General features: G+C 42.4%; 1 protein-coding gene across 4 annotated transcripts in view; it reads left to right on the top strand.

The window, feature by feature from the left end:
• The window catches only part of Kpna6 (karyopherin subunit alpha 6), a 48,224-nt gene that overhangs the window by 19,559 nt on the left and 10,454 nt on the right, over positions 1–18,211 (top strand). For 3 of the 4 annotated variants that reach the window (XM_008848073.2, XM_029553581.1, XM_029553579.1), the window contains exons 2-10: positions 4,337–4,470; positions 7,284–7,376; positions 7,744–7,843; positions 10,085–10,179; positions 11,360–11,491; positions 13,061–13,149; positions 15,065–15,164; positions 15,463–15,626; positions 15,926–16,004. In XM_008848073.2, coding sequence (XP_008846295.1) covers positions 4,337–4,470; positions 7,284–7,376; positions 7,744–7,843; positions 10,085–10,179; positions 11,360–11,491; positions 13,061–13,149; positions 15,065–15,164; positions 15,463–15,626; positions 15,926–16,004 — 986 coding nt within the window. Of the gene's footprint in view, positions 1–818; positions 860–4,336; positions 4,471–7,283; positions 7,377–7,743; positions 7,844–10,084; positions 10,180–11,359; positions 11,492–13,060; positions 13,150–15,064; positions 15,165–15,462; positions 15,627–15,925; positions 16,005–18,211 lie in introns of those variants that run through there. The other variant, XM_029553574.1, reaches the window with a different exon arrangement.

The following is an 18,211-nucleotide window of genomic DNA, read 5'->3' as shown; positions in this document are numbered from 1 at the left end:
AAATAAATAAATAAATAAATAAATAAATAAATAAATAAAATATTTGCTATTCTTTCATAGGAATTACTAGTGGACCTGAGAGAAGACAGATAAGATTTAAGCCCATCTTTTTTGTTACCTCTTTAGTAAGAACCCAAGCTACCTTTTGAAAGAACATATTTGAAATGTTTGGATTTATTAATCCATCTCTTGTATATTGGGTATTATCGTCCCACACTTCAAGTCCCAGCATTATTAAGGAATTTTTTATTTGATTATTCTGATGTTGTAGGTGTTGGCACACATAATTTTCTTTAGATTTTGGTTGGTTAGACTTTTGGTGTAGTAAGAGAATTTAGGGGTTTTTTTGGTTTGGTTTTTGGTTGGTTGGTTTTGGTCTTTTTAAGACAGGGTGTCCCTGTAACCTCAGCTGGCCTGGAACTCACTATGTAGACTAGTCTAGCCCCAATGTTACAGAGATCTGCCTGCCACTACCTTCTAAGTGTTGGAATTAAAAGGCGTGTGCCACAATACCTAGCAAGAACATTTAGTGTAATAGAAAATTTTGTATTGTGGAGCTAGATTCCTGGAAATCAGGTGTCATTTGTGAACAGGGATACTCTGAAGCAAGAAAGAACAAGTAAAGTGTCCTTTTTAGTAATGCCTTTCCCTGATGTGCTTCTGCAGATGTTAAGCTTCTAAATTATTCTTTCCTGCCTGCTTCTCCAGTGAAGTCATAAGTAGATGTTTGTGATAGTTTCTTATCACCATGGTAACTAAAGCAGTGTGGTTCCTCTTTCAGTTTAACTGTCACCTCTGCCCAGGGGAGAGGACAGCCTCTGGGACAGCACAGGCTCAGTCATGAAAAACTATGTGTCAGGTAATAAGGGGCAGCATTCCACAATCTTGCCTTTCATAGTCTCACCTCTGTCTCTAGTCTTCAGGCACTGTGATGCCCGGGAACCCTGTGGGGAGACCACTGCAGTTCTTGGAACATGCTTGTGTTTAAACAGTGAATTGCTTGGGCTTTGCCAATGGCTCTCAGAGAGACTGCTTGCTTCTGTCTTCTCTGCATCAGTCCATTTCTCCTCAGGTCCAGAACTTTGGCATCTTTAGAATTTCTTTCTTTCTTTCTTTTTTTTCTTTCTTAAAACAGCTTTAGCTATTTTGTAATCTCTCTCTCTCTCTCTCTTTCTTTCTTTCTTTGGTCTTTTTGAGACAGGGTCTCCCTATAGCCCCAGCTGGCCTGGAACTCACTACGTAGACCAGGCTGGCCTCGAACTCACAAAGATCCACCTGCCTCTGCCTCCCAAGTGCTGGGATTAAAGGCGTGTGCCACCACACCCAGCCGCCTAGTTCAGTTTTTATTTATGTGTTATGAATGTGTGCCTGCATGTATTTAAGTACACCACATATATGTGGTACCTGTGGAGGCCAGAAGAGGACATCGGATCCCTTTGAACTGGAGTTACAGACAGTTTTTAGCCACTATGTTGTTACTGGGAACTGAACCTGGGTTCTCTGCAAGAACAGCTAGTGCTTTTAGCTGCTGAGCCATTGCTCTAGCCCCTACATTTTTTTAAAAATTATTTTTATTTTATGTGTATGCTTGTATTGCTTGCTCATATGTAAGTGTACCCGTGTTGTGCAATGCCCACAGAGGTCAGAAGAGGCCATCAGATCCCTTTGAACTGGAGTTACGGACAGTTGCTAGCTGCCATGTGGGTGCTGGGATTTGAATCCAGGTCTTCTGCAAGAACAGCCAGTGTTCTTAACCACTGAGCCATCTCTCCAGCCCCTACATTACTTTTTTTAATTGTGTCAATATATGTACATATACCTGTCATAGTCTCTATGCAGCTATCAGAGGACAACTTGCAGGAGTCAATCTCTCCTATGTGGGCTCTAGGTATCAAACTCAAGTTGATGTCAAGTGCCTTTATCTGCTGAGCCATCTCACTGTCTCTCTGCTTTCCTTCCTTTTCTTTTTTGTTTTTTGTTTTTTCATTTTGTGTTTTTGAGACAGGGTCTCCCTGTAGCTCTAGCTGCCCCGGAATTTGTAGGCCAGGCAAGCCTCAATATCATCGAGATCCACCTGCCTCCTGAGTACTGGGATTGAAGATATGGACCACCATGCCCAGCTTTTTTTTTTTTTTGGTTTGTTTGCTTACTTGCTTGTTTTTTGTTTTTTGTTTTTTGTTTTAAGGCAGGGTCTCCCTGTAGCCCCAGCTGTCCTGGAACTCACTATGTAGACCAGGCTGGCCTTGAACTCACAGAGATCCACCTGACTCTGCCTCCCAAGTGTTGGGATTAAAGGCATGCACCACCACGCCCAGCTTTTTTTTTTTTTTTATGTGTATGGGTGTATTGCCTGCATATATGTGAGGGCACCCATGTCGGGAAATGCTGCGGAGGTCAGAAGAGGGCTTCAGATTCCCCTGGAACTGGAGTTAAGGACGGTTCACAGCCACCATGTGGGTGCTGGGAATCGATCCCAGGGCCTCTGCAAGAGCAGTCAGGGCTCTTAACTGCTGAGCCATCTCTCCAGCCCATTTTTTGTTTTTTTAAGAAATATTTTATGTGGTGGCTATGAACTGTCCTTAACTCCAGTTCCAGGGGAATCCGAAGCCCTCTTCTGACCTCCGCGGTATTTCAGGACACGGGTGCACTCACATACATGCAGATACACTTGTATACATAAAATAAAAATAATTTTTAAAAAATAATAAAATAAATATTTTATGTTTATGATTGTTTTGCCTGCTCATATGTAAGTACATCACATGCATGCAATGCACACAGAGGTGAGAAGAGGATGTTGGTTTCCCTGAAACTGGAGTTACATACAGCTGTTAGCTGCCATATGGGATGGGTGCTGGGAATCAAACCCATGTACTCTCGAAGAAACAGCAAGTATTCTTAGCCACTGAGCCATCTCTTTAGCCCTGCTTGTTTGCTTTTTGAGAGAGGGTCTCACTTTGTAACCCTGGAACTTCCTTTGTAGACGACACTGACCTCAAACTCAGAGATTCCTCTGATTACCACACCTGGCCTTGCTTCCTTTTTAGACCTTTAAAAAGTAATTGTACCTAGCCGGGCGTGGTGGCGCTCGCCTTTAATCCCAGCACTCAGGAGGCAGAGGCAAGCAGATCCTTGTGAGTTCAAGGCCAGCCTGGTCTTACATAGTGAGTTCAGGTCAGCTGGGACTGCAGGGAGACCCTGTCTCAAAAAGAAAAAAAAAAAAAAAGATAATTGTATTTTATTGTTGGTTTATTAGCATTAAAGATAATTATGTGCAGGAAATGATATTTTGTATTTACCTATTTACATTTCTAGTGTTCATTTTGTAGGTACAGAACCCTTTTCAGAAGACTCAACACAAGTATTAAGTATATATAGTATTTATGGATGTGCATATTTGTGACTGAAAACAGAATATGACAGTTTATCTTTTGGTTGTTATAGGGGTGGTATGAGGGCACCTAAGGTAGGGAAGTGCCCACAGCTAGATGATTGAGGAATACTGATGATGCTCTGCTTCTTAGGTTTAGTAATAGGGTTAAAGGTCTGTGTTGTATTTTACTCATCAGTAACACCTGAATTTATAATTGTTTTCTTTCTTGTGAAATGCAGGTGATGAGGACTTTTAAGCATTTGCCCTAGAACTTAGCTCTTAGTAATAGTTGAAATATATTAACTTATTTAATCCTTATAGGGGTTAAATATTGAAAATTTTGAAATCCTAAGCCTTTTTCCTATTCATTTTAGATAGGGTTATTCAGTCTGTAACTACTCAATAAAGTAGGAACTATTATGAGACTGATTGGTTTGTTTTTGTGTTAGTCTTTTTGAGATAGGGTCACCCTATGGCCCTACTTGGCCTAGAACTTGCCATGTAGACCAGGCTGGCCTCAGTCTCACAGAGATCTACCTGCCTTTACCTCCAAGTGTGCTACTACACCTGCCTATTGAGACCGTTTTAAAGATAAGTCCTGAAATATGGAAGTTAACAGAACTTACCCAATGTTCAGGTAACAAGTGAAAGAGCCAGGATTTGAGCCCAGACAGTATGACTCAAGGAGCCACACCTTTAACTACTACTGTACCTATACCAATATAATATCACCTATGCAACAAGCTTATTACGTATGATTAAAGAGACTGTATGTATGCTCATGTGTGTTGGTTTGGGATAGCCAAAGAGATGTGAGGTGTGGTTAGTGAGATTACTCCTAGAAAGGGTGTCATCCCCCTGGAGTAGGGGACAATGGAGCATGAGCAGGGATGACAGCACAGTGATAAGGGATGCTGCTCTCTGAGTGAGTCTCTGACAATATGTTCATGTCTTCCCTTGTAGAGACCATGGCAAGCCCAGGAAAAGACAATTATCGAATGAAGAGCTATAAGAACAATGCCTTAAACCCTGAGGAAATGAGACGAAGAAGAGAGGAAGAGGGCATTCAGCTCCGGAAGCAGAAGCGCGAGCAACAAGTGAGTCAAACAGAGTATTCTCAAACACACTAACAGGGAAACTAGACAAGTTAATTGGCAGCCCAATCATGGACTTCCTTTTTTATTTTTTTATTTTTTTATTTTTTATTTTTTTGGTGGAAGTGGGGTTATGCATATGTATAAGTACATGTACACATGTGTGTACCAGAGGTTGATATTGAATGTCTTTCCCAATAGCTCCCACCTTATTTTTTGAGACGGGGTCTCAGTAAACCTGGAGCCTGCTAAAAATGTGTGAGTGTTATGCCTACATGCGTGTAAGGGCACCCATGTGTCAATGCCTGTGGAGGCCAGAAAATGGCAGTGGATCCCCTGGAACTGGAGTTAAGGAACAGTTGTTAGCTGCCATGTGGACACTGGGAACCAAGCCCAGAGTCCTCTGCAAGATCAGTGTTCCCAACTGCTAAGCCATTTCTCCAGATCTGAATTTTTTTTCTTTTAAATTATGTATATGTGTTTATCTGTGTGTGGGTTTGTGCATGTGAGTGTAGTCCCCTTCGAAGCCAGAAGAGGGTGGCAGATAACCTGGAGCTAGAGTTACAGGTTGCTGTGAGACATACAACATGGGTGCTGGGAACTGAACCTCAGATCTTCTGCAAGAGCAGTATGTGTTCTTAAGCACTGAGCTATCTCTCTAGCCCCTTTTTTCATCTTTAAAAAAAAATTTTTTTATGGCAGGGCATGATGATGTGCTTGTTTAATCCTACCACTCAGGAGGCAGAGACAGGCAGACTCTGAGTTCAAGGCAAGCTGGAGCTACAGGAGACCCTGTCTCAAAGAAACAAAAAACAAACAAAAAATTTTTTAGAGGCTGGAGAGATAGCTCAGAAGAGCAGGTAATGTTCTTTCAGAGGTCCTGAGTTTCCCAGAACCCATATCAGGTAGCTTACAACCTCTTGTAACTCCAACCCCAGAGGATCTGACACCTCTGGCCTCCATGGGCACCCACACTCATGGATATACACAGATAATACATACAGAAATGTTTAAAAATAAAAATCTTTCAGAAAATGTTGAAATATTTTTAATTTATTCTTTTACAATTCCATGCTTATACATAATATATTTTAATCATATTAACTCATCTTCTCTTACCACACTCCTGCTGAACCCCATCTTTGCAACAAGTCCTCCCTGCTAGCTTTCATGTCTTTTTTTTTTTTTTTAAAAATGACCCACTGAGTTTATTCAGGGATGTTTACATGAATGTCGTTTGGTTGTTTACTGGAGTGCCTGGACAGCTTAGCAGTGGCTACACGCTGAAGGAAAGGACTCTTCTTCCCCAGCAGCCTTGTGCCTTTTTGTCTTATTTATACTGAAGTCAGTGTTTAGCCTGGCTATTAAGAGCTTAGTAGCCACACTGGGCCACCTTCTGGGTTTGTTTGGTGTTTTTTTTTGATGTATTTATTTTTATTTTATATATATGAATGTTTTGCTGCATGTATTTAAGTACACCACATGGAGTTACAGAAGGTTGTTAGATGTCGTGGTGGTTTTGGGAACTGAACCCTGGTCCTTTGCAAGAGCAGTAAGGAGTCTTTACCAGTGAGCCATCTCTCTAGACGGGAGTCTTATTTTATTAAGTTTACCTAAGATTGAGACTGTTGTTTCACCATCTCAGCCCCGCTCCATAACACCACCAATGGTGCTTGTTGCTCAGCTCTAGATTCAGTAATATAATCTGCTTTTGCTCACCTTTTTCAAAGCCTTTGTACCCATGTCAGTTGCACAAAGTGCAAAGAAATCTACATATGTTCACGAAAAGTGTAAACGGGTCTTGGTGTGGTAACACACACCCTTTTTATTTATTTTTTTAACTTTCTAACTTTTTTTAAATTTATTATTTTTATTTTATGTGTATGCGTGTATTGCTTGCTTGTAGGTAAGCGCACCCATGTCGTGCAATGCCCGTGGAGGTCAGAAGAGGCTGTTGGATCCCCTGGGACTGGAGTTACAGACAGTTGTTAGCTGCCATGTGGGTGCTAGGATTCAAACCTGGGTCTTCTGCAAGAACAACCAGTGTTCTTAACTGCTAAGCCATTTCTCCAGCCCCACACACCCTTTTTAATCAAGCCCAGCACTGGAGGTAGAGGCAGGCTATGTGAGATCAAGGCCAGCCTGGTCTACACAGTGAGTTCCAGGCCAGCTGGGGCTACAGGGAGACCCTGTCTCAAAAAAATTTTTTTTTTAATATTTGTACCTGGGCACAGTGGTACATGCCTGTAATCCTAGCAGTCCAGAGGCAGAGGCCAGCTGCCTCTGCTGGCCTCTCCCTGTAGGGAGACCCTGCCTCAAAAAAGAGATAGAGAAGCTGGCGCATGCCTTTAATCCCAGCACTTGGGAGGCAGAGGCAGGCGGATCTTTGTAAGTTCGAGGCCAGCCTGGTCTCCATAGTGAGTTCCAGGCCAGCTGGGGCTACAGGGAGACCCTGTCTCAAAAAGACAAAAAAAAAGCGATAGACAAAAATGAATAAATGTGCCAGGCATGGTGGCACACAGCTTCAATCCCAGCACTTGCGAGGCAGAAACAGGTTGAGTTCAAGGCCAGCCTACATAGTGAGTTCCAGGTCAGCTGAGCTGGGGCTTCAGGGAGACCCTGTCTCAAAAAGATCAACAACAACAACAAAAATGTAATACAGAAAGTATAGCTGTTGAATGTGCTTCCATTCATGAAGCTGGGCCTCATTTCCTCACTCAAGTGTTTCCTGTCCTTTGTTGTTGTGTAGTTTTGTTGTAGTATAGCTTATTTAATTTGGTTCTGTGAGTATTTCTGTCTCACTATTGTACTTTCAGCTTTTTAAACGGAGAAATGTGGAGCTGATTAATGAAGAACCTGCCATGTTTGATAGTCTGCTGATGGACTCCTATGTGAGCTCTACAACTGGGGTAAGCCCTGGAAGGCATGGGACACAACTCCTTCTCAGCAGAACATGCATGGTTCATGTCATCTAGAGCTTTTCCAATAGTGTTAAGCTCTTCCTTGCCCTTCTGTAGATGATCGGCTTAAACAGTCAACATGGAATCATTTCTGATGGAAACACCTGAAGAAACATTTAGGGGAAGTTAATCAGCTACATCACAGATTAGGGATCACTTTCACATATTTCCATCTGAAGCAGGCATGGATTAAATACCCCTCACCCAGATCTGTTAATACTATCCTTTTATCTGAGAGTCTTCGCAAGCAGGGTTATTTGCTCTCATCTGGCTATGGTACTGATTTGCAAGGTCATAAGCCTATTTTATATTCTAGGAGAGTGTGATCACAAGAGAGATGGTGGAGATGCTCTTTTCTGATGATTCTGACTTGCAGTTAGCAACCACACAGAAATTCCGGAAACTGCTCTCCAAAGGTATCAAGCCTGGTTCTTCTCAGAGAGGTGCTTTATGGTTTGGCCTCTTGTTTCCTTTACTGCCTTCATCTACTAGTGCTCATTCTACTCTGTATTAGCCAGGCTTTCCTTGAATAAGCTAGGCACATTCCCATTTTCCACTTGATACTTCCTCTGTCTAATATCCTCTGCTCCCAGGACATCTGTTCAGCACCTCCTTCAGTTACGACTTTTTTTTTAAGATTTGAAAAAAATGTCATGTATGCCTTTATATGTGTACGCTACATGAGTGTGGTTGCACAAGAGAGACCAGAAGAGGCTGTCGGATCCCCTGAAGCTGGAGTTAACAGTCAGTTGTGAGCTACCTGACATGCATGCTGGGGATGGAACTCAGGTCCTCTGCAAGAGCAGTATACACTCTTTTGTGTCTTTTTGTTGTTTTGGGTTTGTTTTTTTGGTTTTGTTTTTTTTTCTTTTGTTTTTTGAGACAGGGTCTCCCTATAGCCCCAGCTAGTCTGGAACTTACCATGTAGATCAGGCTGGCCTAGAACCCACAGAGATCCTCCCACCTCTGCCTCCCAAGTGCTGGGTCTAAAGGCCTGGTCCACCACGCCTGGCATAGCAGTATATGCTCTTAACTGCTGAGTCATCTCTCCAACCCCCAGTTACACCTTCTTTTTCATTTTATTTTTTTATTTTTTGTCTTTTTGAAGCAGGGTCTCCCTGTAGGAGACTGATGTAGGTTACTGATGGTTTTGAGCTGTCATGTGGCTGCTAGGGCCTAAACCTGGGTCCTCTGTAAGAGCAGCAAGTGTTTTTAACTGGTGAGCCATTTCTCCAGTCCCAGTTATACATGCCTTTTGTTCCTTTTTTTATTTGTTCCTTTTTTAAAATTTCTTTTTTCTTTTTTTTTTTTTTTGGTCTTTTTGAGACAGGGTCTCCCTGTAGCCCTAGCTGACCTGGAACTCACTATGTAGGTCAAGATGACCGTGAACTTGCAGAGATCTGCCTGCCTCTGCCTCCCAAACGCTGGACTAAAGGCATGGGCCATCACACCTGGATATTTATTTTCTTTTTACTTTTTTTTTCTTGTATCAGCCTCTATTTGTTACAGTGTATTGTTTAGAAAATAAGGGAGGGGGGAGCCTGTTCCAATCCAACTCTTTTTTGCTTTTGTTATTTGTGGGGGGTTTTTTTGGTTTTTTTTTTTTATCTTTATTGAGACTGGGTCTCCTTGTAGCCCCAGCTGTCCTGGAACTCACTATATAGACCAGGCTGGCCTCGAACTCACAAAGATCCACCTGCCTCTGCCTCCCAAGTGCTGGGATTAAAGGCATGCGCCACCAAGCCTGGCATTTTATTTATTATTTTTATTTTATGTGTATTACTGTATTGCCTGCATGTATGTGAGTGCACCCGTGTCGTGCAATGCCACGGAGGCCAGAAGAGGGCTTTGGATTCCCCTGAAACTGGAGTTAAGGACTGTTCATAGCTGCCATGTGGGTGCTGGGAATCGAACCCAGGTCCTCTGCAAGAGCAGTCAGTGCTCTTAACTGCTGAGCCATCTCTCTAGCCCCATTATTTGTGTTTTTGAGATACTGTCCCATTAAACTTGAACTCAAGATCCTCCTGCCTCAGCCTATTGCTCCGCCTACCAAGTGCTGGGGTTATAGTCATACACCCACCACTATGCCCAACTGTTAATATTTTTAATGAGCTGTTGATAGAATGTGGAAAGCAAAGCAGAGGGAAGACTGTACTTACTACTTTCTAAAAAAAAAAAAAAAACTGTCTCCCCACTACAATTAAGTTCTGTGACAGCAGGACTTTGGGTTTTATTTCCTGCTATATCCTTCATACTTGAATCTATGTAGTACACAGTAGTTGCTCTGTAAAAAAATTTGTGTATGATGTGCAAAACCTGTGTTTGGTTTGCAGAAACCAAACACCTCTTACCATAGTATACTGAGCATTTCTCCCAAGAAGAGAGCAGTGGTCTTTCTTAGAAGGACACTGTGAAGACTGTGTGTTGAGGTTGCTCATTCCTTGGACTTTGTTCTCTCTTTCTGTTAGGCTCACATTTAGTGAGCATACCTACAATAGGATTGGCTCCTATGTTGTAACATGCCAATCTGTGCAGTTCATAGATAAGCAGAAGGGAGTTTTGAAATGTTTGTAAGGTGGTCGGAAGCATCTAGAATTGTGTGACTGGATCAGCAAAAGCCTTTCTAGACTTTTCATCTTTTTCCTGTCTCCTTCTAGAACCAAGTCCTCCAATAGATGAAGTTATCAACACTCCAGGGGTAGTTGATCGCTTTGTAGAGTTTCTGAAGAGGAATGAGAACTGTACATTGCAGGTAAAAACTAAGGAATGTGGTGACCAGGTGAAAGCTTTTCATCCAAGAAATTATAGTAGGTTATTTCTGCAGGCATATCTTTTGGGAAATAGAATAATATGAGGAAGCATATTATGTCAGTTGCCTCAGACATTTTAGCTGCAAAGTAGAGAGCTGAAATATCTTCCTTAAAACCAATCCCAGGGCCAGTGAACTGGCTCAGTGGGTTAAGGTGCTTGTCACCAAGATTGACAGCCCAAGTTTGATAACCAGGACCCACATGTTGGGTAGAGAGAAGTGATTCCTGTAAGTTGTCCTCTACCTACACGCTCACGCCATAGCATGTTCACAAACAAAATAAAGAAATGTTATAAATTTTTTTTAAATTAATAATGGAAACTAGAGAGCTGGCTCCATGGTTAAGAGCACATACTGCTCTTACAGAGGACCTGAATTTGGTTCCTAGCACCCATATCAGGTCATTCGCAACCTCCTTGTAACTCTAGCTCCAAGGGGCCCTGATGCCTTCATCTGACCTCTATGAGCTCTTCACTCACATACACAAACCCCCACATTAAGAAAAAAAAAAAAAATTTCAATAGCTATGTGAGGTAATGTATTTGTTAATTAGCTGAGTTTAACCATTCTACAAAGTATTGTACATGATGAAAAAAGTGGTGTCAATTAAAAACACCTAACTTAGGTGTGGCAACACACATCTGTAATTCCAGCACTCAAGAGGCTAGGGCAAGATGGTGGTGGCCAAAGGTTTATTGCCAACCTGGGCTACATAGTAAGATCTTATCTCAAAACAAGGAAGGAAGAGAGTTTTAACTTCAAAGATACTGGAATATGCCTGGCATTGTGGTACACACCTTTAACTCCAGCACTTGAGAAGCAGAAATGATCAGCCTGGCCTACATAGTGAGTTGTAAGTCAGGGCTACATAGTGAGGTGAGACCCTGTCTAAAAGCAAAGATAACAGGTCTGGCGTGGTGGTGCATGCCTTTAATCCCAGCACTTGAGAGGCAGAGGCAAGCCTGGTCTACATAGTGAGTTCAAGGCTAGCCGGGGCTACAGGGAGACCCTGTCTCAAAAAGACCAGGAAAAAAAAAAAAAAAAAGAGTGTTTTGAGGCAGCTGGTGGGAATGGCAACTCCTTATAAAATGACCTCTCAATCATGGCTTAATTTCACTTTCAGTTTGAAGCTGCCTGGGCTCTAACAAACATTGCCTCTGGAACCTCTCAGCAGACTAAAATTGTCATTGAAGCAGGGGCTGTCCCCATTTTTATAGAGCTGCTTAATTCAGACTTTGAAGATGTACAAGAACAGGTAATGCTCAGATTTGGCAAAATTTTTTATGGTACTGACAGTAAAATAAAAAGACATGTTTTGGGGGCTGGAGAGATGGCTCAGCGGTTAAGAACACTGGTTGTTCTTGGAGAAGACCCCGGTTCAAATCCCAGCACCCACACGGCACCTAACAACTGTCCGTAATTCCAGTTCCAGGGGATCGGCAGCTTCTTCTGTCCCCCGAGGGCATTGCACAACAGGGGTGCACTTACCTACACACAAGCAATACACATACACATAAAAAATTAAAATAGCTGGGCGTGGTGGTGCACGCCTTTAATCCCAGCACTCAGGAGGCAGAGGCAGGCAGATCTCTCTGAGTTCAAGGCCACCCTGCTCTACATAGTAAGTTCCAGGACAGCTGGGGCTACAGGGAGACCTTGTCTCAAAAAAAAAAAAAAAAAACATGTTTTATCCCAGGTTTTGGCATGGTGCTCTTAATTCCCTTGGACTTTTTCCATTTATAAAAGTATGTTTTGTTATTCAAGGAGCCCCATTGGAACACACCTGAGTTTATATAGAGAAATGATCCAGAAGGGTTAGGTAGCATTCAGATGGGTTAATCACCAGAATGGTCAAGAACAGGATTACAGGGTGAAAGTTTGGAGCTACACCTCTTCAAAATGCAGGAAGTGCTGTGGAGATTGAATTGTAAAAAGTCATGAACAACGAGGAACTGGGAATTGTAGATGAGTTAGTAGAGTGTTTGCTTAGCATGAATAAAACCTGGGTTCAATCCCTAGCACCACAGAAACCCAGCACACTGTAATCCTAGCTCTTGGGAGGTAGCAGCAAGAGGATTGGAAGTTCAAGGTTATCTTTGGATACACAGCAAGTTTGAGGCTAGTCTGTTTCCAGAAAGTTTTGAATAAATAAATGCTATTGAGCAATGAGAATCTCTCAGTTGGTGAGCACATCCACGTATGGGGAGGTGGCAGAGTGCATAGAATCTCTGAATTGCCTCCCCTCCCCACTGCATACCTTTTCCTAGGTATCTTTTCCATTTGGCCTTTGCTGAGTCACATCCTTGATAATAAACTGGGTAAACACAAATAATTTTAAGTTATCTGAGTGGTTCCAGTGTTAGTGAGTTAAGCTGAAAGAAATGTAAGCTTGCCAGTGAGACTTGCAACTGTTGTCCAAATTGGGTATAATTCTATAGGACTGACCTGTGTCATCTGAGCTAAATCTAGGAGTTAGTGTTGGAATCGAATTCAATTACTGGACACACAGGTGGTGAGAGAATTAGTTATTAGTACAATTAGTATTCTACTAGTTGCATGGAAATGGAGAGTGAGGATGATCACTTTCTCCTTTTCCAGCGGTAGGGATGCTAAGGTCTTCATATGACTTCTCTGGCTTCAATACAGATGACAGCACCTTCTAGGGGAAATGTTCTTATTTATTGAGAACAAGTGCTTGATAAAGATTTCAATAGGGAGATGATTTGAGCTTATTCTGTCTCTCTAACTTGACATTGTTCTCATCCTGGTGAGTACTTTGTAGTTCTGGTTATGAACTGGTGACAGTTGCATCATCCCTTTTCAGGCAGTCTGGGCTCTGGGAAACATAGCTGGAGACAGTTCTGTTTGCCGAGATTACGTCTTGAATTGTTCCATCCTTAATCCTCTGTTAACGTGAGTAATTACTATTACTTGCATCTGGGGCATCTATAGGGCAGCCATGGGGCAGGTCATTTGAGGCTAGTTTACTTGATCCTTTAATAGAGAAATCAAAAAGTCTAGAAATGCATTCTTGGGTTGGGTTGGGTTGGATTAATTTCCTGAGTATTAAACAGGTCTTTGAACATCCATACAAGCATTTTATCAATTAAGTTGTATTTCCAACCCCTAGAAATGTAATCTGATCGCCAAAATAAATAGATATCTTTTAAGAATAAGATTAGCTAGGTGTGGTGGTGCACACCTTTAATCCCAGCACTTGGGAGGCAGAGGTAGGCAGATCTCTGAGTTCAAGGCCAACCTGGTCTACAGAGGGAGTTCCAGGTCAGCTCGGCCTCCAGGGAGACCCTGTCTCAAAAAGATGGATCTGTGTAGGTGAAGGTCTTATTCTTCCTTATTCTTCTTTACCTCATTATACTGTAGAGTAACATGTTGGTCATATCTGCCTTATTGAGCCAGGGCAGGACTAGTCAATCTAGAAAAGCTCAATTTTCTCTACAGAAGACATTGATTTCCTTCGTGTAAAACCCATTGAACAGCTTGATTGTAAATTATAGCTCAAAGACCCCATGAGGTATAGAGAGATGGTTCAGTCAAAAAAGTGCCTGCATCAAAATCAGAAGGATCTGAGACTGTATCCCCAGCATCCATATAAGTTAGGTGCCAGGCACAGGTGTGTGCCCTGGGGGCTGGGGGTTGGGAGTGGAGAAAGTAGAATTACCTGGATCCCTGAAACTCATTGGCTAGCCAGCCTAGATAATCAGTGAGCTCTGGGTTCAAAAAGTAAGGTGGAAAGTGACAGAGGAAGATACCAACCTTGACCTTTGTCCTCATACTCACACATATGCCCATGTACCCCCAACTCATGTGCATACATCCACATAAACAGATGCATATACCACATACAAAAGACCCCATAGAAGGGTCTTCTTAGACCCCTTTACCATCCCTTCCCAACCTTTGCAGGTTTGTCCAGTTTTTCGGCATTGCTTTTCAGTATTTTCTTGAAAACCACTCAGAAGTTACCGCCCCCCCCCCAAAAAAAAGAATCTCATAATGTGTTAAGTAAGTTTACAATTTTGGGTTGTGTCTCATTCATAACTATGCTTGGCCAGGTTGGACATACTTGCAAGCTACATCTGATAAACCAGAAGAGATTAGTGAACTGTTTCTCAGAGGGCCCAGTCCCACAATCTAAGCTGTCATTTACTTAGACCATTAACAGAATATCATATGGCATGGTTAACACCCTCACTAGACCTTCAGCTTCTATTTCTAAACAGATAACACTTGTCTGAGACTTGTGCCCAGACTTAGCACAAATGTGTCCCACCTTAAAAACATTATCCAGAAGGATATGGAGATGGCTTGGTGGGTAAAGGTGCCTGCTACCAAGCCTGACAACCTGAGTTTGATCCCTAAGACCCACATGGTAGAGGCAGAGAACTGACTCCCACAAGTTTTCTTCTGATCTCCACGTGTACTATGGGTATCCACACACATACGTGTACAGGCAAATAAAAACGTTTAAAAAAAACTAGCCAGGCATGTTGTATACACCTATAATCCCAATACTCAGGAGGCTGAGAAGGATCACCAGTTTAAAACCAGTCTGGCTTACACAACAGACAACAAAAACTTTGCGGGTTAGTGTTAAGCTCTGTGTAATCCCTATTATCTGAAGTGTTTACTAGCCACAGCTGGCCGTGGTTCTCTGCAGAGGTCTGCACATATGACTGTTAGGTTAGGTTGGTGGGTAGGGGAGATAGTTGCTAAAGTCTTAGGGCTCTGGATTTGCCCCCTAGCTTTATCAGCAACAGCTCTATGCTAGGGCACCAGTGCTCCCAGTACAACTTTGCTGTTCCTGCAGGCTCCTTACAAAGTCCACACGACTGACAATGACACGGAATGCAGTCTGGGCCCTGTCAAACCTTTGCCGAGGGAAGAACCCACCCCCAGAGTTCGCAAAGGTAAGAGCTGCTTACTAGCCAGTAAGTAAGTGATGCCAGATTCCATCATAGCAATTTTTTAAGTTTTGAGGAGACCCCTGAGAGTCTCAAATCATGGGAAACTCAAAGGCAATTGTCAGTGAAGTCGGTGATCCTGTGTTCCAACATGGGAAAGTGAAAAGGTAGGCCTGCAGGTTTAATGCAGTAGTGATTCCCAGGGTTTAGAGTTACTTGTAGGGAAGGGTAGCAATGTTAAGGTTAGTGATACAGCTGATAGAACCTGCTGCCCTATGAGTCCTCCTAACTCTGCTTCCAACAGGTCTCTCCTTGTTTGCCTGTATTGTCTCGCCTACTCTTCAGCAGCGACTCAGACTTGCTCGCAGATGCTTGCTGGGCCCTCTCTTACCTATCTGATGGCCCCAATGAGAAGATCCAGGCGGTCATAGACTCTGGAGTGTGTCGGAGATTGGTAGAACTTCTGATGTGAGTGGCCTCAGTTAGAGAGGGTAGAGGTTTCCTAAGCTGCTCCAAATTCAAACCAAAGAGCTACAACCAGAGATTGGTGTGGTGGTGCATGGCTGTAATTGACAGGAGAATCAGAAGTTGAAGGCCAGCCTGAGCTACAGAATAAGACCCTGTCTAAAAAAAAAAAAAAATCTACAAGCAGCAGATTGACAGTCTTCGCTTACGTCTGGAGCAATGAGAGAATGCTGCCAGCCTTGGCGGTCAGCAGGGCAGAATATGATAGTAGACCCTCCTCTAATGAGCTCTTCTTTCTCTAGGCACAATGATTACAAAGTGGCTTCTCCTGCCTTGAGAGCCGTGGGTAACATTGTCACTGGGGACGACATCCAGACCCAGGTAAGGAAGAGGAGGATAGAGGATCTTAACTCAGGTCAGTTATGGGAGACCATTGTAAACAGTTGCCTGTGACAAAAGCCTTTCTTCTAGGGAACAGGAAAGATGGTTCAGCTGTTAAGAGGTTAAGAGCACTGACTGTCCTTGAAAAGGACCTGAGTTTGATTCCCAGCACCAATATGGTGGCTACCAACTATCTGTAGCTCCAATTCCAGGGGATCCAATGCCCTTTTCTGACCTCCTTGCGCACTGCACAACATGGGTGCAGACAATACATTCATACACATAAAATAAGTAATAAATTATTAAAAGTAATTAAATAAAATAAATTTTTTTTAAAAATATGAGGAATAACCTCTTGAAAGCAGCAGAGTATACATGCTGCTGTGGAGGCTACATAGCAAACCTCAGAACTTGAGATCAGACTGAGCAACAGCAAGGCCCTGTCTTAGAAAAATAAAATAGCACCATACACATACACATATGCACAAAATAAAAATTGTCCGTACAGTGAAGGCACAATAAACAAGTTTCAACTATTAGAAAACTAAAGAAATGGGGATTTCCTTCTGGGGATCCTGATTTCTGGGTTTGTTTGATTGTTTTTATGTTTTAGGGTTTTCTGTTGTTTTTGTTTTGTTTTGAGACAGGGTCTCCCTGTAGCCTCAGCTAGCCTGGAACTTACTCGGTAGAACAGGCTGGCCTCATTTCACAGAGATCTACCTGTCTCTGCCTCCCTGGTGCTAGGATTTAAGGTGTGGGCCACCATGTCTGGACCTCCTTGATTTTTTTTTTTTTGTCTTTCGAGACAGGGTCTCTTTGTAGCCCCAGCTGTCCTGGAACTCACTATGTAGACCAGGCTGGCCCTGAACTCACAGAGATCCGCCTGCCTCTGCCTCCCGAGTACTGGGATTAAAGGCGTGTGCCACCGCTCCTGGCCTGATTTCTTTTTTTTTTTTTCTTAAAGTATTTTATTTATATTTCTATTTTATGAGTATAATACCTGCATGTAGGTAGGTACACTCATGTTTTGCAATGCCCATGGAGGTCAGAAGAATGTGTTGGATCCCCTGGAACTGGAGTTACAGGTGGTTGTTAGCCACCACATGGGTGCTGGGAATTGAACCCAGGTGCTCTGTAAGAGCAGTCAGTGTTCTTAACCACTGAGCAATCTCTCCAGCCCCCTTTCTTGATTTCTTTAGTGACCCATTCATTATTCAGCAGAGCATAGTTTGCCTATGCGTTTGTGTGTGTTCCTGTAGTTTCTCTTGCTGTTGATTTGTATTTTCATTCCATTGGCTTGCTATAGGTACCTCATAAGTAAAAATCACAGAATATTTGTCCTTTTTACATCTAGCTTAGTAAATATAATGCCTTCAAGATTCATCTGTGTCATAGCATTTGTCAGAATTCCCCTTGTAAAGCTGAATGATATCCAGAATGATATCCATTATTTGTGCATATTATATTTATGTTGTTTCTACTTTTTGACTATTGTGAACAATAGTCTGCTGTGGATACTGGAATGAAACTGTTAAGTTCCTGCTTTTGCTTCTTTGGGGCATATCTGTACAGAAGCAGATTAGAAAACATGGTGATTTTTATACTGATTTTTTTTTTTTTTTTTTTTTTTTTAAAAAAAAAAAAAATCTCCCTGTAGCCCCAGCTGTCCTGGAATTCACTGTGTAGACCAGGCTGGTCTTGAACTCACAGAGATCCGTCTGCCTCTGCCTCCCAAGTGCTGGGACTACAGGCGTGCACCACCACGCCCGGCTTTTATACTGATTTTTAAAGGAACTATTGCACTGTTTTGCATAGCTGGTGCATCATTTTGCATCTCTACAGCAATGTACCAGGTTCTAAATTCTGCTGTTTCATTTTCTGCTGTTTTTATAGCAGCCATCTTGTGAAGTTTGAAGTGCTATCTTGTGGCTTGATTTGCATTTCTCATTTGATTAATGACCTTTAACATATTTTTGTGTGCTAATTAGCAATTTAATATCCTTTTTCAAAATTGTATTTGTTTTGCCTGCATGTAAGTGCAGCACATGTGCAATGCCTATGGAGGCCAGAAGAGGGCAACAGATCCCCTACACCTGGAGTTACACTTGGTAGGCATCAATTTGGTGCTAGGAACAGAAACCAGGTCCTCTTAACCATTAAGTCAGCATCTATCATCTCTCCAGCCCTCTAAATATCTTTTCAAGTCC

This window comes from Nannospalax galili, unplaced genomic scaffold (genome assembly GCF_000622305.1).
Source record: "Nannospalax galili isolate Female #2095 unplaced genomic scaffold, S.galili_v1.0 scaffold111, whole genome shotgun sequence".
NCBI lineage: Eukaryota > Metazoa > Chordata > Mammalia > Rodentia > Spalacidae > Nannospalax > Nannospalax galili.
Note: the sequence above shows the minus strand (reverse complement) of the source record. Positions and strands in the feature narration are given on the sequence as shown.